At 27.9% G+C, this 18,842-nt stretch overlaps 3 protein-coding genes across 6 annotated transcripts in view; 1 reads left to right on the forward strand and 2 right to left on the reverse strand.

The window, feature by feature from the left end:
- Orc5 (origin recognition complex subunit 5) overlaps window positions 1–6,060 on the reverse strand; it is a 14,917-nt gene extending 8,857 nt beyond the window's left edge. For all 4 annotated transcript variants that reach the window (XR_010842843.1, XR_010842845.1, XR_010842844.1 and 1 more), the window contains exons 1-7: window positions 5,873–6,060; window positions 5,206–5,469; window positions 4,951–5,131; window positions 3,803–3,933; window positions 3,583–3,722; window positions 3,175–3,496; window positions 868–977 (exon numbers count right to left, since the gene is read on the reverse strand). Coding sequence is in view for 1 of the 4 variants with exons in the window: in XM_014429001.2 (XP_014284487.1) it covers window positions 868–977; window positions 3,175–3,496; window positions 3,583–3,722; window positions 3,803–3,933; window positions 4,951–5,131; window positions 5,206–5,469; window positions 5,873–5,944 (1,220 nt within the window). In the remaining 3 variants the exon portion in view is untranslated. The remainder of the gene's footprint in view (window positions 1–867; window positions 978–3,174; window positions 3,497–3,582; window positions 3,723–3,802; window positions 3,934–4,950; window positions 5,132–5,205; window positions 5,470–5,872) is intronic.
- A 1,605-nt stretch (window positions 6,061–7,665) lies between these two features.
- Window positions 7,666–14,056, reverse strand: LOC106685958 (uncharacterized). The gene is made up of 4 exons (XM_014428992.3): window positions 13,686–14,056; window positions 9,888–9,978; window positions 8,362–8,529; window positions 7,666–8,245 (listed from the first exon to the last, which is right to left on the reverse strand). Exons 1-4 carry the CDS (start codon window positions 13,700–13,702, stop codon window positions 8,042–8,044), a joined length of 480 nt encoding a protein of 159 aa, XP_014284478.1. The 5' UTR covers window positions 13,703–14,056; the 3' UTR covers window positions 7,666–8,041.
- Window positions 14,057–15,701: 1,645 nt separating this feature from the next.
- The window catches only part of LOC106685957 (RCC1 and BTB domain-containing protein 1), a gene marked incomplete in the record, with an annotated part of 18,720 nt that continues 15,579 nt past the window's right edge, over window positions 15,702–18,842 (forward strand). The window contains 3 exon segments of the mRNA XM_067045247.1: window positions 15,702–16,063; window positions 16,292–16,468; window positions 17,616–17,765. Of these exon segments, the coding sequence (XP_066901348.1) occupies window positions 16,390–16,468; window positions 17,616–17,765 (229 nt within the window).

The raw sequence follows: 18,842 nt of genomic DNA on the forward strand, positions 1-18,842 counted from the left end.
TATATATATAGTTTAATAGATTTTACCTCAAATCTATTAAACTATATATGTTTAATAGATTTGAGGTAAAATTATAAAATAAATTATTTGTTTAGGTTATTTAATGATTTATTTTCAAAGCATGATTTCAAATAAATTTTAGCCACGTGTACTATAAATATTTGAAACAGTTCTTATCCTTTAACTGCGCAAGCATCAATCATTTTTAAGAAGTTTGCACACCCATTAGATGAGTAACTTTAAGCAAATTTGACAAATTGGCCATAACAAAACTATTGGCCACGAGTTCAACAGGAACTCTTTTTTTTTTTTTATTAATTTCAGGGTATTATATTTAATTTTTTTTTTTAGTCCTAAAATTTTCTTTTAAATAATACCTGAATAAATTTTTTATTTTAAGTTCTGTTTTATTTGGTTTTTAATTTCTTCTATTAATTTTTGCATAACCTAGAGATGCATCTTTGTTTTGGTTTTCATGCAGTTATTTGGAACTTTTTTTGTTAACTACCTAAATAAAAGCTTATTTATTGCATGAAGAATGAAACCACAAGAAGCAAACAATGCCTAACTCATTTTGTGGACTATAATTGGGCTGTTCCTAGATAAATCGTTAATGCACATCTCAATTAGTGTAATTATGATTAAAACAATGGTCTAATGTTGTTTGAAGTAATTTAAAAAAAAAAAAATGAAAATCATCACCATACTGGTTTAACACATTAATCTGTTGCTATAGAAAATTAATAGCAAATAATAATCATTATAATAATTAACTGAACTGGCTATTTCAGAACTAACTCATGTTTCATTTCTGAAATAACTAAATGATTAAATTATTATTTTTTTTTTTATAAAATAAATGATTACCTTGCCACAGCATCAACACACTGCAAACCCACAAGACACTTAAACTTAGGCCTTTCTAGATTAGATTCGCCTACCCTTGCAAGTAGCTTAAGTTCGACCAAAGTAGAAATCTTTAAAAGAAACAAAATCAATAAAATATTAATAAACAGATATACCACACCACAGTAATTTAAAAAATAGATAGGACAAAAACCAATTTAAAATGGCTTTTCAAATAAATAAATTATAAGGCAGTTTTGTAAATTGATAAAATTTAATTTTCATACATTTGTGTGTACTTTTGAACAGATTTCCATATTACAATATAATACTTTATTACTACAAGTTTGACTTAGGTGGTTTATCTTATAGAAGATAACAAGTTGACCATTTGTAGAGCTGTAAGGATAAGACAGTCTGGGTGGCAGGCAAAAATAACACAAAGTACATATCACGAAATTTGATGTGGTAAGAATGGAAGACAGTAGGCCAACCAAATTTGAGATCTGTGATGTGGGTCAAGACATAGGATATTAATTTACAATCATGTTTTTAACATCAGCTTGGTTTTATTGTCGTTGAAATAGTTGATTTAAATGCTAATTTACATAAAAATCTTCCTCTAAAATACACTTTATTATATTTTGTGTAAATAGTTAACTATTACTTATTGTCAGCAGTAAGACCATCGATAAATTTAAACTATGTTAGAATTTTATATTTAAATGAGGAGAAAATAAATGTTTTCGTGTTTCCATGGTTGTTATGACAATGGCCAAATGCTGCTTTGCTCAAACAATGGTACATCTGTAAACAAAAAGTGTTTTTAATTTTGTATTTAATGTGTTCTGTATATCGCATCGTAGATTGGAGTTAATGTTTTACAGTCTTTACTAGAGCAATATGACTCCAGCAAAGAAAATAACCCCAGATGGTACAATCTTTGTAATATGCCTACTTCAAAATAAAATAAAACTATTCTTATCTGTCAGATTTGCCACTGTTAAAGTAAAGCAGAAATATCTTTTAGACTACTGCCATAACAACCATGAAAATACGATAACATAGTACTAGTAGTTATTTACCAACAAATGAAAATGTAGAAAGAGGGAATTTTCCATCTTGAATAATAAATTAGTTGTCCAATTTCAAACAAGGGATGACTTCAACTCGAAGTAGAGTGCTAAGAGAAAAGTTGTGTAATGTACCCACCACACCAAATTTTTTATTCTCTCTGATACACACCCACCCAGACCATCTTATTCTTTATAATTAACCTTTTCAACAATTAAAAATAAATATTAAAGAAAAATTTATAACTGCCATTCATCAACTATATATAACAAAAATTATAAAACTACAGTAAAATCTTGATAGTCTGACAGTTCATGATGTATAATTGATAAATGTTAGATTCTTAGAGCAGAAGAGTGGTTTTGGAAAAATTGCTTCCAGGGAATTGTTGAACACAAAGAGCACTACTGTCAGGGCTCAAATAGAAGATTGTTAAATGAATTATAAAGTAGTTTATAATGATATTTCAGCTACTTATAATACTTTAGGAGTTATTGGCAATAAACTAAAAAATATATGGTAGCCATATTGAAAAATCGATCATATCAGGCCAACGTACTCCTAGGGAGATGTAAACATTCTACCATCATGATTTTTAATTATTTGTACAAAAGAATTCATTAACAGAAATTAATTTACATTTGATGCACAGAGAAATTTTAAGCTATTTTTACTAGACTATTAGTACTTGTAATACTATTTGGAAATCTAGTGTTGTTGTTTGAAAGTTTGACCAGTGTATTTTGAAGGACATGTTATGCCCTACCCAAATGGTGGTAGACAAATTTTTTATCGGAGTTAGTATCTACTAGATTTTTCTAACAAACTAAAGAAAATGCTAACATTCATGTTTTTTTGCTCACAGAAAGTCCTAGGGCTTTTGTGATAGCAAAATTAGCTATACACTATTCTTACAATAACACTATATAAAAAAGAAAAATCCTAATTGATGCAAGGTGAACACTTTTTTCGTTGACTATATTCAGGACTATCTATGATAGAATAAAATTAAATTCTTTGATTCATGTGCCAAGTTTATAACACATTTTTTTAAATGATGATATTTAATATGTTTTTTGAAATAAATATATCTTAGTTCTTTATTTTACATAATTTTAATGCCAACCTCTTCCATCAAAATATATAGAAACAGATTATAAATAAACAAATAAATATGACAATAGATCTAATAAATCTAAAATATCAATATTAAAAAAATAATTTATTCACAAAAAAAAAAAATACTTTACTAACCTGGGTCATAAGATTAACAGTTAAACTTGCTTTTTCTTCCATTATCGCATAAAATATAGCTAGAAGGCGATCCAATGGAAAAGCCTTTGGGCCTAATAATTCAAGAGTCATCTTTTCTTTAACTTGTTTTTTAGTCAACCTTTTCCTCTGTTTCCCATGATTTTTCATAAACAATCGCCTATCATGTTTAGGAGCATTGTACGATGCCAGATAAGCGGATATCAGAAAATATTTAGCATAATACGGAAGATCGAGAACTGAAGAAACTTTAGTACAAATAACTTCATTTATATTTGGGTCATACAAATACCGCTCAATTGATCTGGAAAAAAGAAAGTTGAGCTTTTGATAAACATTTAATCGCAAAAAAATAAATTTATAAACTGAAAAACAGAAAGAAAAACATACTGAGTACTCAATCCTGAATAAATAGTTTTTAAAGATTCTTTAAAATGAGGTAAAATATTTCGCCATAGTAAAGTGACATCATCTTGATTAGCCAACCCTTTTTTGACAGGTTCACAATATTTTTCGAAATTACTAGACACCTAAAAATGAAACTAAGTAATAATCCTTAAATTTCATTTTTGTCATTTTTTTCCAACATATTTTGGATAAATTTACTCACGAGAAATTTCATTTCATTTAAATCCCTAGTCATTCTCAAAAATATCATTAAAGCTGAATTGAGATAATTTTCATAAAAAGAATTACTGCAGTCTTCTGGTTTTGTGAGTTTTAAGATTTTCAACAACTCATCTAAAAAAAAAAATATATATATATACTTAAAGAGACATATCTATGAAGAAAGATTAAATACAGACATCTTACCATTACAGATGGAATATGCTAAGATAATTGGGGGCAACCTTTGGAAAAAAAGTCAAAATGTATTAAAAAAAAAAGTCAAAAGATATTTAATACCACGTGCCTGTTGGTGGAGGGTTGTTTTCTGGAGAGCGAAAGTTGAATATCAGCCATTCTTTTATAAAATGTGCTGTATGTTTCGTATCGTTATCCTAGTAAAATATATATGTTTTTAATTATCAATTTGTCTGTACTTGTTCTTATAATTTTTCTCAAAAATATAAAGAAATGAATTTTTATTCATAATATTATATACAACCTCAAATCATTAACAACCACTTCCATATTTTACAATGGCTAGAATATTTTGTTTTTAAAATTCTTCTCCTGATATCCTTCACATAAAATGTCCATTAAACTCAAATATATTAAATTTAGATTTATCTGTAAATAGGAATCTGCTCCAGAATGTTAAATCTTTTTTTTCAAATGTTCTTCAGCTAATAGAATTTATATTTGAATGTTTTGCTGATGAAAGATTTTATCCAAGCAACCCTCTCCTTAATTTTATATTTTTGGAGAATATTTGTACAATCTCTGGATTGCCTTTCCATTAAAAAAAAATATGAAAATTAGACTATAACATTTATAATATTTGATATTTGAAATTTTATTAGTATTTGAATTTTTTGTTGATGAAAAATGTTTTTTAGACAACCCTCCACAGAAATTTATATTTTATGAAAATATTTCAGACAATCTTTGGATTGGCTTTTTAAAAAGATATTTTATATCTCTTAGGCAAGATTTTGGATATTAATTTGAGTATTTTTCATAACTTGATTCGAAATCAATCTTTCATCAACAATTATAAGAATTATTATCAGACTCATTTTGGGTATTATTCCTTCTTGGTATGGATTGTATGATTTGTTACATTATGAAATTTACATTTATAAGCAAAATTACCTTTGGAATATTGTGGAAAATGGATTGTTATCAATGAAGTATGTAAATTAAATTTTTCAGGTAATAAGCTACTTATACAAATAACACAGATATTTATACTGTTTACGAACTCTTGAAGGCGACAAAAAGCAGAAAAATAATTTGCATTCAATTCTTCAAGATACTCAGCACCATCTAATACCTAAAAGAAACATAATGTGTAAAAATAATAATCTATAAAATAAATAAAAGTTTTTAAAGTTATAGAATACTTACTATTATAAACTTTTCACTAATCTTGGTAACTACTAACTTTAAATGGTGTATTAATTCCATGAATGTATCACATTTTAATTTTGATTTATTTTCTGTTAACTGCATAAGTATTTGTTCATGAAGCAGTCTATATGAATAACATTCCACACAGTTGATATAAGCATAATTAATTTTGCAATGTTTGAGACATTCAAGAGTCACATTAGTTTTCCCTACAGCAGGGTGTCCAGATATGAATATCACATCTGGTAATGGCTCTAATTCCTAAAAACAGAAAAAATACAAAAATCTGACAAAGAATCACAAATTTGCTAATAAATTTATCAACAAGCCTTGGAACAAAAATACAATGAATTTTATTATGTATTTATGTCTTTAGGAACAAATAATTGCATCAAAATTAAATATCTACCAGATTACTAGAGAACCTAAAACGAATAAGTAATATTTTCGAAATTATCTCACAATAATATAAACATAAAGAGAAGATATATGAGGTGGTAGGTTTTTGAAAAGTAAAATATAAAATTTACATTTAAAATATGTTAGTTATTAATTTTCCATTTAACGTCAACATAAATGATTAGTGCGAAATATTAAAGCAATAAAATATTACCCTGGATCATAAAAATTAAATTAGTTCACCAATGAAAGGACTGATATTTACCTCACCCAATAATTGATGTATTTTATCAATTTGGATCTGTCGGCATGGAAAAAGTGAATACAAATTTTCCATTATACAAATAATCACTTTTTGATTCAGTATTAATTTTTAATTAAGAGGAAATAGATCAACTTTGAAATTCATTTTAACAATCTGAATGACATTTTAAAGTTAACCTTCTCCTTGAATTGGCGGTAAAAGTATCGATATGATACAATTCTATCGATATCCAAAGATATATTAAAAGCAAGTTTATCAGGATTGCAACGAAGTAGGTTCGAACAAACAGTATTGTTACTCTTCAGCTTTATGGTCCTCCAAAAAACAATAGCCTTCTAAACAATAAACTTCCACTCTTTCCTACATAAGATCTAACTTCCAAAGAATTGAGGAGTCATTTAGATGTGGCGGTCAGGGAGGGACCGTGTCATAAAACTACATAACTACAGAGGTTGTTGTCTGGGGCTTTAGGGCGTAAAACCCTGAGGTCATCAACGCCCATAGTTGATGGGCACCACTACATAGGTTATAGTAGTCCTGTACAAAATGAATTTAGTTCATCGTGATTTATTGTCTTCTGAACTGTCCAAAAGTATCTGTACCGGCATTTAGCCTTGATGTTATTTCACCTGTCACGTCATTGTTTTCTGTTATCATGATCCCCAAATACTTACTGATGTTACTAAACAGCTTCGTAAGGAGTTGAATCTCTGTGAGAGATTTTCATACTTTAGTCTGTCAATTTTGTGCTTAGTGGTACTTTTGGGCTGTTAAACTCCATCGAGAGATGCTCAGTATAAGATGCTAGCTTTTAGTGAACCACAAGATTCTATTGTAATCTTTATTGATTCAAAAAATACATTTATGAATATTAAAATATATGATATGGTTATTACACTTATATATGACGCTTGCCTGATGACTAGTGGTTCATGTCCGATCATAATGGTCAAATGGAAGTTCCAGGGGTAACAAAAAGATTTCAGCAGCGTCGCTACAAACTCATGGTAACCAATTATTCGTTCATTGGAGATCTTTTTTGGGAGCTCATTTTAATCCTTTTTAAAATTTAAATCATTAATTTTTTTTGTCAATGACTCCCTTCCTGGTCATTTCTGACAAACGGGGGAGGGGCTTATCTACAGGTTATCACCCTATTCTAACCATGCCTACCTCCCAGGCTTGTTGCCTGATGGTGGAACTGGTGCCACTATAGTCATGGACTAGTCAAAGTTGGTGCTTTAACTTGCTTGGCTGAGAACGTCCCTTAAAAGTTAAATCAAGTATGCACACTGCTATCATGTTCTTTATATCTTTGGTATGAAGTATGTATGGTGACCATAGGCAGATCAAGATCTAGAGGCTCCCATTTTTACGGTTGCAGGGTTGGGAGCTATGGAATATTCTTGAATAAAAACAATTCTATTTTTTTTTGTTTATTCTAAAACAATAAATTGTTCTATAATGTATTAGCTATTTATTTAATTTGTCAATGGGTTAGGGTGTTCCACTCCTTTGTGTCCTCTGGTTCCTATTGTTGTATTTTGGCAAAATTTTGTATATGTGTATAATATGCAACAAAGGGGTAAAAATTGGCATTCCAACCCTGTTAGATTATGTAGAAGAGATTTTTGTTCGCAGATATAGAGACAAATACCTGTTGTATAAAAAGAAAAGAAGTGTAAGATACCAAATGGATGAGAGAAAAGATTTATGCTAGAAAAGTAGTTCTAATGGATATACTCGTCTTAAAAGTCAAGGAGGGTGAAAAGTAATAATAATAAATACAGAAATATAATTAAAATAAATGTATTTATATATTTACATGTAAAAATAAAATTTTCAATTTATGGAAAAAGCAAAAATACATTTTTTTTTAAAAATTATAGTTGTTAAAATATTAATTTTCCTTCATTACAGCAATTATTTTATCAGTAACTATATTTAAGGGTATTTGGTTTTTATTTACATACATCCTTATTTATTTTTCTTATTTATCTTAACAAAGGCTAACTTTTGACTACAGCTTGCATCTCGACTAAATATTTAATAAAAACAATATAAATATTTTGTTACTTAATAAAATCTACAATATATTCTATTCTATATTTTTGGCAATACAGCTTTGGTTATTTTTGTACTATGCACTTGAAAGTAATGTGTGATTTTTTAGTAGTATTTGTAAGTTACATACACATCAAGGATCGTTATCATAGATAAGAAGAATGAAAACACTGCACAGGACATCATTAAATCCATGAATAGTTTTGCTGGCCTGAATTGAATACTGTGCATTAAAATCCACCACTCAGACACCAGTATACAGCCAGCAGAAAACAATAGAATTCCAAAGAGGGATGAAAACCAACATAACTGAAAGAAAATTCACCAAAAGAATTTAATCACTAATATCAGATGAATTTGCATTAATATATTTATACTTTATATATTATATAATATATTTATTATATACTACTATTGAATCTTACCGATAGTTTAGGGAGTGGTATGCGACGAAAATGACTAATCAAACTGATAATATTAACTAAAACTGGAAGGGTAAATGCTACCCAGACAAGTCCTGCTTTATGAACGCTGGTACTTAAATTGTTGTCATAAGGGACAAAAACAAGAAAGAAGCATAACAAGGAAATAACCTGTGACAAAAAAAAAAAAAAGATAAATAAATATATATAATAATATTGATTAATAGTGGTTTATTATTTGAAAAATTAAATGTATATATTTAATATAATTTTTTCTAACACATGCTTTTCCAGGGGTTCCATTAAGACTCATTGGCGAATATACTGCTGCCTGCATTTAATTTCCTAAATTCTAGCTTCAATTCTTCTTTCACACAGCTGAAGTTATTGAATCTCTAAAATCACCAAATCTTCTAACCCTAAAGCATCATAAACCTCTCTCAAGTCAACAATTCCTTATCAAAAAATTAAAACCCTGTTATCTCCTTATTCCTCAGGTCCTTCGAAACGCGAAATTTAAAAAAAAGCGATTATATATATTCCTTAATAATTGATGCATTTACAATTTTTGCACAACTCACTTTCTATTGAAGTGGAAACACTCCATTGCTATCCTTTTTCTTAAACTTGCTCAGTCTTCAATAATATCTCTTTACACAAACTAAGGCATTTTCTCAATAATTTATTTTAAACTTATCATACTCATTCTTGAATCCAGAAACTTTTTTACAACTTTTGTTCCAATCCAGTTATTCTACTGCATAATAATGCCTCCTTGTTGAACCTATATCCTCTACATTTACTAGCAAGCAATTCTGGTTATTTAACCAGGTACGGTTTGTTTTAAAGCTCAAAACTCATTTAATCGAACCCCTACGACTAATCCTTTGATCGTATTTCTTAAACTATTTCTCCCAACTTTACTATGGCACAGAATTTTCCAAATATTATTATGATCGCTCATCCACAAGGTAGTAGTCCCTTAGATTCTGAAAATGTTTATACAATATTTTCTTCACCATTGATTTTCCTACCATTTAGGAATCATTTTCTGGTTATACAGCTATACTGTAGTTTCATAACATTCTGAAAAGGCATTTCTTTTACACATTGAAGTTAAGGAGCATTTATCGGTAGATTAATCAGTCTTATCAGTGGTTTTGCTATTTGACCTTTCCAGTGAAAAAATATTTTTCATATCTGACACAGGCTACTATTAAAAAAACTAATATGGATCCCTCGAATGAGGTTCAAAACATAAGAACACAACATATGATTCAGCCGACAATATATACTACTAAATAGGACATACTCTTCATTAATTATTAATTGTAAACTTATTATTAACACTTAAAATAAAATGCTTATTTGTTTGTAAAGGTTGAATATATTTTACTTTTTTTAAACTTATAAATAGAGGAAACAATGATGACAAAATAAATTATGTTGAATAAAGGAAATAAATAAAATGTCTACTGAAATAACCCCCCTCCCTAAAAAATATATATATATACATCAAATGGTTTTACCACTTCAAATATTTTAATAAGAATTGGTGAAGCTGCTTTCAATGATTCCTGAAGCTCTTTTGGTTCTAATGTATGTTCATCAAGCTTTTTTCTGAAAAGCAAAAAAGTAATATTAATGGGGCAAAGATATTTTCAAAATTCTTCTGAAATTATTTCTAATAGTGTAGGAGTTAATACAGTGAAGGTGATAAAACTTGGAGAAGTTGGTTGAAGGATGCAGAAGAAAACCCACATACTAATGATAATAGTGATTTAATAAAAAATACTCGACAACTATACAAGTTAATGTGATTCGTTTTATCATGATTTCTTAATCAATTGTGTTTTGGTTTTTAAATTTGAAGAGGATAAGGCGGCAGTGTTTATATTGAATCAATTCAAATACTCAAAAACAACCCCTCCCTCACCAAAAAACAATGCATCAATTCAATTTTAGTGAATTTAAGCATCCTCAATTCTAATGGGCTCACCGGCTGTTAACAGAGGTTCAATAACTGCTGTCCTTGATTGTAGCCCATCTTCTGCAAGCCTCTTTTGCACTTTTTTAATACTAATATCCATATGGGGGACGGTATGGAGGGCTTGTAGTCAGTATTGCTGTCTGGTAGAGGTTCTCGAGGACCTAGTTCACCACAAAACAGTCGTCTGCAGAGTTTGTTGCCCTAGGCCTCCCAGATACCGACCTCTTCATGTACAATGCCCCTGTATTTTTGGATGATCCTTCGTATAGTTCCAGGAATACCCAACATTCTAGCTGTATAATGTTTTTTCTTTCACCACTTTCAATTAGTTTAAAAATACTTACCATTGGTTTTGAATTCAAGACCATAATTTGATTTTAAAAACTTTAAGCCAATAAAAAAGGACTAAACAATAAAAGTGCAAGAATGTATGAAAAATGACTCATCACTAATAATTTTGAGGATTTTTGGATGTGATTAAAGGTATATTATTTTTTTCATGTAATAGCAACAAATGTTTACCTTTGGAAACTAATATTTCTCATTATTGAGTTTTAAAAATATCTTAGTGGGTTGGTGTTGTCATGTTGGGTTCCATTGCATACCAACTTCTGTTGAATAACGTTTAGGAACAATTATATCAAATGAAATAATACATAGATCTGATAAAGAAACAGATCTCATATCATACACTGACAAAACATTATTATATATATATATATATATAGGTAGTTCACCACGAATTAGGAAGTAGATGGTTCCAGTCATGGTCTGGAAAAAAGAACTAAAACATAGCCTACAACTTATATATAAGTAGATAGTCAGGGTTGCGGTCAAAAGAGAAACAAAAATAGTTTACAACTATTTACTGTTCAACCTTTACCTTTGAACAGCCCTGCAAAGTGGGGCGAAACGTCGGAAAATAAATAGTTGTAAACTTTTGACCCCAACCCTGACCATCTTCTTATATATAAATTTTTAGAGTCAACTATATATACATATACAGCCTACAACTATTTAATCAGAGCCATTTCTATTTACACCTACAACCACTCAAACAGTCCTCATGAAGATCTATAATCTGGGTTGGAACATCATCTCTTAGTAAATAATTTTAATTAATTTTTTAATTGTTGTTTTTCCTGATCGCAACACAAACCTTCTTAACTGACAAAAAATATATAATGAAAAAACTATCACAAGAAATTGAAAACATATTAGATTGTAAAATAAATATTTTTTTGGATTATCTTGTTTGTCCCAAATTTACAATAAAGTGGTTTGTAAGGTTTTTGTAACTTTATTTTTTTTTTTTGGAAGTAAGTAGTTTGAAATCTTGTATTTGTAAATTTCCAGTTTTAAAAATAAATAGATATTTCTGGCAATTTAAAACTAATTTGAGAATCATAAAGACCTTTAGTTTTATTTGACACAAAAAAAGTCTGTTTCTTAAGATTTGTTGTTTTGTAGAGGCCAAGTTATTTTTAAAAAAATAATTAGAAAATATAAATTCTTTTATAAATTACAATATTGAATTTCATTTATATTTATACTTTTAAAATATAAATAGATCGCTAAGAAAATAAGATTAAATTTTACTGAAAATACAATTAAAAGATATTCATTTTACTAAAGATAATATTCAGTAAACAATTTTCAAATTCTTGAGATAATTTAATAAAACTTGACTCCAGCATGATACAGCAACTAATCTCAAACAGTCATAAAATATCTTTAGTGCTTTTTCAATATTGAAGAAGAAATTTAATTTCACAAACAGAGACTGTACTTTCAGTGATGACAAATAACATTACAGGGTGAAAAATGTTTCATTTGTAAATGAAATCATCTAAAAACAATATCTTTGAAAATTTTACTAACTAACAAATAGCGTCTATTTTAGAAATGGTAAATAGCTAATGAATATACATACCTCTTTAAAAATGCAAAGTAGAAAAAAGTTTTCCTTTGCATACCTTCCAATGGTACTTGTATTATGAAATAAATTCCCCATTATAATAATAAATTAAATCTTTAATTTTAATACACAAAATATAAGCATGCATAAGTATATGTAACAGAATAACAAAAGTTAACTCTGAATTTAATTTGTGGAAGTGAAATGAGTTGTTTTCAGTAATTAGTGTTTCAAGTTTCATTCATAAAGATGAAACTTTAGTTATATTTCACATGATATAAATTTACTAATATCAGAAAAGGTGAGTTTTTATTTATAGCTATCAAAGAAATTTTTTAAAAACTTTAATAATACTCTGTTGGAAGAACTAAGAAAATATAAAATGAATATTTATATCAGTGCTTCATGATGATATTATAACTTGTTGACATTTTGTTTTCATTATTTTATTGATTTAGTCACTTAAAAATTCTAATATATTTTCAAGACAACTCCCAAAATATAAAATATTGAAATTCGATGCTAAAATTATTTAAACTTTAAAAATACATAAATGATGACGCTATGGCATATGATTGGTTTAAATAATTAGATTTGTGGTTTAGAAATAAAATATAATACTAATGTAATTCTCTCATTGAAGGTTTATAATGATATAGTGAGAACATAATATTTAATGTGGAAAACCCAAGTGTTCAGTTGTTTTTAAAATGAATATAAACCTTGTAATGATTTACTAAACACATCCTTTGGTTTGCTGTAATTATAATTACTAATATTGGACATCATTACAATACACTAAACAGTGTTATTTTTATTCTAAAATAAAAAAAACAACACAATAAATACAAATAATTTCATGACTTAAGTATTGATAATATTTCATTTTTATCTTTTATATTGTAATAATTCACAGATTTTATATATTAAAAATAGTATAGACTAAAACTTGACATAAAACAGATAAAAAATGGATTTTTGTATAGTTGTTCAAATAGTAGAGGCAATTTTTCAGCTATCCATGTTGAAAAAAGTCATTATAGTTAAATAATTAATAATACATTTTCAAAAGTAAAAAAATAAATATGATATAGAGCTTAAGTAAGATGTATGTAACTAAAACATTAAAAGCAAGTTAATACAAATTATATTTCAAATAATAATAAATATTTGACATTATTATGAAAATATTAGATACATCATGTATTTTTTATGCTACATATATATTTCTTACTATGAAAGAATTAGTGACTACTGAACAAACAAATGAAATAAAATCTATAATATGAGATTAAAAAAAAAAAAAGGAGTCATTTGGATATATACCAAATTTATTTATTTTAATTTTGATAAAAATTAATAGTAAATAAATGTGTTCATTTTTGTTGAAATAATCAATTACTTTAAGAAATAACTTACGTTGCATCTGATGACATATTTGAGGAGTTTTAAAAATGCGAATTCTACAGCTCTATCAAGGTTGACAATTGGTCCTGGTTTGTCACCACTCCCCAGGTTTCTCTAAGTCACACTCTCTCCTCACTAATTGAAGATTCCTTGACCAATTGAGCAGACATAGGTCCTTATTATAAAAAGCATTCTTTCATAATAGATACACCCACACTAATATAGCAAAGATAATTGATGGTTACTCATTCAGTTCAAAGATGAACAGATCTTTATCACTCAGTTTGAATTAAAATAAAACCTTATTCCAAAGATTATATTGAAAAATAACTTATTGTTGCCAAAAGGGTACAAAATTTAAAACCATAGTATTATTTGTTAATGCCATGGGGCGTTATGTTATTATTCTTGAGCTTTGAATGAAAATGAGAAATATTTGTTTACAGCTTAGTGACATAATGAGAAATATAAATTCAAGGGTTTCACTCAATTTAAAATTTTGCGATGCCTAATCATGACTATAACTATTATTACAATTATTTGATCAGTTAAGATTTTATCTTGGACTGGAGAAATAAAATAACTTTACAATTTTTGATAGAGTTTTCCTTTTCTCTAATAAAATTCTTAAATAAAACCGAATGAATTAACAGGTCTTTGAAAGTACAATAAGAACTATATAAATAAATAACAAACATCTGTATTTAAAAAAAAAAACCCAAGATATAGGAAATCCAGTGTTGTCAGTTATTTCGCCAATTAATTATTAATCCTAATGAAATATTATTATACAATATATATTTTTTTAGTTTTAGTTTAAAACAGTTAGAAATCCTTTTTTTTTAGTTTTGGTTATCTAGAAGATGACTTGAATTACCAGAACTAGACTGCATATCTCTTCTTTGCTTTAAAAGTGGCTCATATTACAAGAAAAAAGTTTTTTTAAAATTTTATTATGAAATAAAATATAGTGGCCCAAAAGGTTACAATCTGTGATATAAGTGAAATACAAAATAAAAAGGTTTTTTTAAAGTTAGCAGCGATAAATCCATCTTTTATAAGCGATAAATGGACATTATTATTTGAATATAACTCTTAAAGTTAAATATTAATATAATTACACATTTTTATTCATTCATGTTTTCCATTCTCTTAGAAATATCTAGATAATAGTAACACAGAAATGGATCCCGGAATTTTCTGAGGGGGGTGCACCATGACAGTAACTGTCACAGCCACTATAATCGTTAACCTACGAAGTTTGCTGTCGTGGCAGTATTGTCATACTATCAGGATTTACCAGATAGTTCCTAGACTATGCCCACTGCTGCATAGCAAAGAGTCTATTCTACCCCTCCCACTTGATAACCTTATATATAGCTAATTACTTGTACTTTTCCTGTTTGTTGTTTATCTAATATGACAGCTACGATTAACTTTGTTTAATCAGGAGTTTCATTGGAGTATTTAGTCAGTTTTATTAGAATAAATGGCAAGGTATTGCAGTTTCTAATAATTATATTCGTATGAGCAGCATTTTCCATGACATTTGATAACATAAATTACAAACTGTTTATTTTTGTCATTTGGAAAAAAATTAGGTTTTTGATACACTATTCCTCAGGAACTAATGGTGATAAAGATGTCTATTAGAATTCAAATTGAAACTAGTTAAATGCACTATAATGTATTATGATTATCGTCCTAGGAATACCAGTTTTCATGTTAATGTTTAAAATATATTCCCAAAATTTTAAGTTACCGTTATTTCGAAAAAAATTGGTTTTTGAAAACTGTGTCTCGGGAACTATTAATCGTAAAGAATCCTACTAAGGCTCAAATTTTATTTACTTTAAAAAGAGTTGGTAATTTTTTTCGTCTAGTGGGTAGCTTCAGAAGTATTAACTCCTGAATGTAAGATGGGGCAAAATTTTAGGTTTTTCTAGAACAAAATGATTTTTACATATGTACTTAGCGATCAGATGTGTACATATATACTTCCTACACATCAAATGGGAAAAGAATATTTGGAAATAACATATATAATAAAAAAATCAACAAAAAAAAAAAAAACAATAAATGCCAGTACATTATTGTATAAGCCAATCTATTTTTCAAGCAAACAAATGTTTGGAATATTACATTTCATCACAAATTTATTAATAATGAGCCATAAATGACATTGAATAAGCTTTATTGACCAACCTATAGTTACGGCGACCTAGCGAAGAGGGAAGTGGAAGAGGAAGTAATACGCATAAAGTGATAAAACATCGATATTAATCTTATAAGAAAAATATCGATACTGCAACGTTACCTTCAAACACTGCAGTGACTGTTTTTGTTTTGACAGCTAGTACTTGCTTATTAGTTTCCTACAGTCCAATTAAGTAAGGTCATGCCTGTAAAACATGTATTTCTTTTCGATTTTCATTCCAATTTGTGTTGACTAATTGTTATGATTGATAGTTAATTAATAACAATATTTATTACTTTGTTGTTTCACATTAATTATTTTATTTCTTTGTATAGCTTTGACAGAGTTTGTTTTAAGCTTTTTTGATTTACAAAATTGAAAAGAAATGTGCTTGATGCTTTTTTAACTGCCTATATTTCAGTTGGAACATTATTTACTTTTCAACTTGAAATCTCTTAATTTCTGGAATGTATGTTGATCATATTGTTTTTATGGAATTTATGTGTAAACTAATAAATAATGGATTTGAAAAAATGGAACATATTTTCATTGTTGGAAAATGACTTTATTTTGGAAGTTAAACTTGCTTGCGTTTTCGGTGAGTACTTTAATCGAATATTGACTTATTGTTTGCTTTACAGTAGTTGATTTTTTGTCTTTCCTTAATTTGTATTTGTTCTAATACATACTGAAAAAATATATCTATATTAGTGCTTATGTGTCTATGTTCTTTATTTTTTATAAAGATAAACCAATTAAAAACATTTCTGTAAGTGAACTACTTAAATATTAAATCCATATTAGAAGAAGGTTCATGTGGAATTGTAGAAACACACTTTTACCTATTGATACTAACATTTCACATGATCAAAGATTTTCGGTGCTGTGGTTAAGAAGAACAAAAATATTAGATCATCGTTGATTGCATAACATTTAAAAGGAAGATGTGTGCATGGGTCCGTGTGCGGTAAAAAAAAACAACTCAAATAGTAATTGAACTATTTAATGTGAGCCAACGTTTCACCCCTTTGTAGGGTAATAATTAGTAATTTTCTTTTTACTTCTCTTACTTTATTCCCAACTGTAAATAATATTTTGCAACCAGTGAATGAGATGCATTATAAAAAAAAAATGTTGTCAATGTCATGAAGGTTAAGGTCATACAATATCTCTCCATTAAAATTAAAATTTAAAAATCGATTTAGGAGATCCCATTCCAGCTCCTTCATCAATGTTGTCTTGTATCTGGTAAGTCTTGTGTTAATAGTCCTTGAATTAGAGGATTAGTGTGTATTGGAAATGAAACCATTTATATAGTCATGTAATGGTTGTTTGATTAGTAATTATTACATAAATTAGTTAGAAATGTTGAATGAATAAATAAATTAGTTTACTTTTATTTCATGTTATCTATTCTCTTACTTTATTTTAGTTGTTTGTATTTTTTTTTTTAGCTGTGATGAATCCTGCAAAGTGGGGCGAAATGTTGGCTCGCATTGAATAGTTTAATTACTATTTGAGTTTTTTTTTTTTACTGCACCAGGACCATCTTCTTGTTTTTAACTATTTATTAATTGCTACCACTATTTAGCTTTTTTGCCAAACATTAGTTTTTGTTCTTTTTGACCTCAGTCCTGACCATCTCCTTCTGATTTACTTACGATGAATCATTGTAAATATTAAATGCATCAAACATTATTTAATCTATCAGCTTATTATTAAAGTAGTGTTTTTCTTAACTTCAGGTAATCAAGGAAATGAAGCACTAATTGTTTCGAAAAATGATGATGTTTATGCTCTTGGCGTGAACGTATCTGGATGCTTAGGACTCGGAACTAATAACGGCACTTTGCATCCTCAGAAAGTTCAAGCACTTTGCAAGAAAGGAGTTATAGGTTCTACTTTATTTTAGTAATATTCTATTATTTTAAAACTGTCAGGAAAGTTGCTATTTATTTGTAATAATTCAAAACCCAACTTGCCAATTGATATGATCTCTAGACTGCTATTTGTGGTATTTTCACCGTTGTGAAATCGGTGGGACTCAAATAATTAAATATCAATTATTCACCGTTAAATAACTTCCATATTTCTTTATTTGACTGCACACCTTTTACTTCCTAAGATAGTTTAATATGTTATATGCTCATTTGATATCAGTCTGTAATCTAGATAAGGAAATTAAACTAATATTTTAGAGTCTGTGGTATTAAATGATTTATTTTTCTAATATAGCAACTATGTCCTAGCATCTAGAAATAATTCAACCCACTGATTCTAACTTAAAGGAAACAGTACAAAGATGGTTTCAGGAATGTGATATAGAGTATTCAAACTAAAATAGTGATAGTGAATTTGCTCTTGAGGCACCAGCTGAGGTTGACACTCAAGATGATCTGCCTAGATATCAGAATAAATATTTTTCTATTTTAAATCCAAAATAAAAAACAAATGATATTTTTGTGTAAAATAAAAAAAACAAAACAATCTTTTTCTCATGTTAAAAAAAATGTTTCTTCATTCCATTTAAAGATTTAAAGTCCTAAATTTGTATTTTTAGTTAGTTGGGAGAGGTAGATTTTGAACCATTGTTTGTTTTTTACAATTTTATTTAGAAGTTAATGTATTTTCATTTCTTGTAGTTTAGATCATGGCATATATTTTTTCAATAAGAAAAGGTCTTATTTGTGGAAAATGAGACTTATTAGAATTTGAAGAAACAATTAAAATTTATTTTTTTCAGTTTTAGTTGAAGTTGCTGAGCTGATTATAAATAAAAGTTTATTTCTAAAATTGTTTTTAATTAATTATACAAAGTAAAATAAATAAAATTCTCAATTACATTAATACAGAGAATTTTTTAAATTTTATTATCCCGAGGATCCCACAGTGCTTAGAGCTGTGGTTCCCAACTGGTATTCTGCAGAACATAGAGTTTTCACGAGCCAATTCCAAGGGTCCCACAGTGCATA

This window comes from Halyomorpha halys, unplaced genomic scaffold (assembly GCF_000696795.3).
Source record: "Halyomorpha halys isolate HHAL.00 unplaced genomic scaffold, Hhal_1.1 Scaffold760.1, whole genome shotgun sequence".
NCBI classification, from domain to species: domain Eukaryota; kingdom Metazoa; phylum Arthropoda; class Insecta; order Hemiptera; family Pentatomidae; genus Halyomorpha; species Halyomorpha halys.

Bases quoted from the DNA above. Each gene is read 5' to 3' on its own strand.
- LOC106685958 (XM_014428992.3), bottom strand. The intron at 8,530-9,887 runs GTAAAACCATTT...TTTTTGTCACAG, and splicing joins TTATTAAAATATTTGAAGTG to GTTATTTCCTTGTTATGCTT. The intron at 8,246-8,361 runs GTAAGATTCAAT...ATTTTCTTTCAG, and splicing joins TACCACTCCCTAAACTATCG to TTATGTTGGTTTTCATCCCT.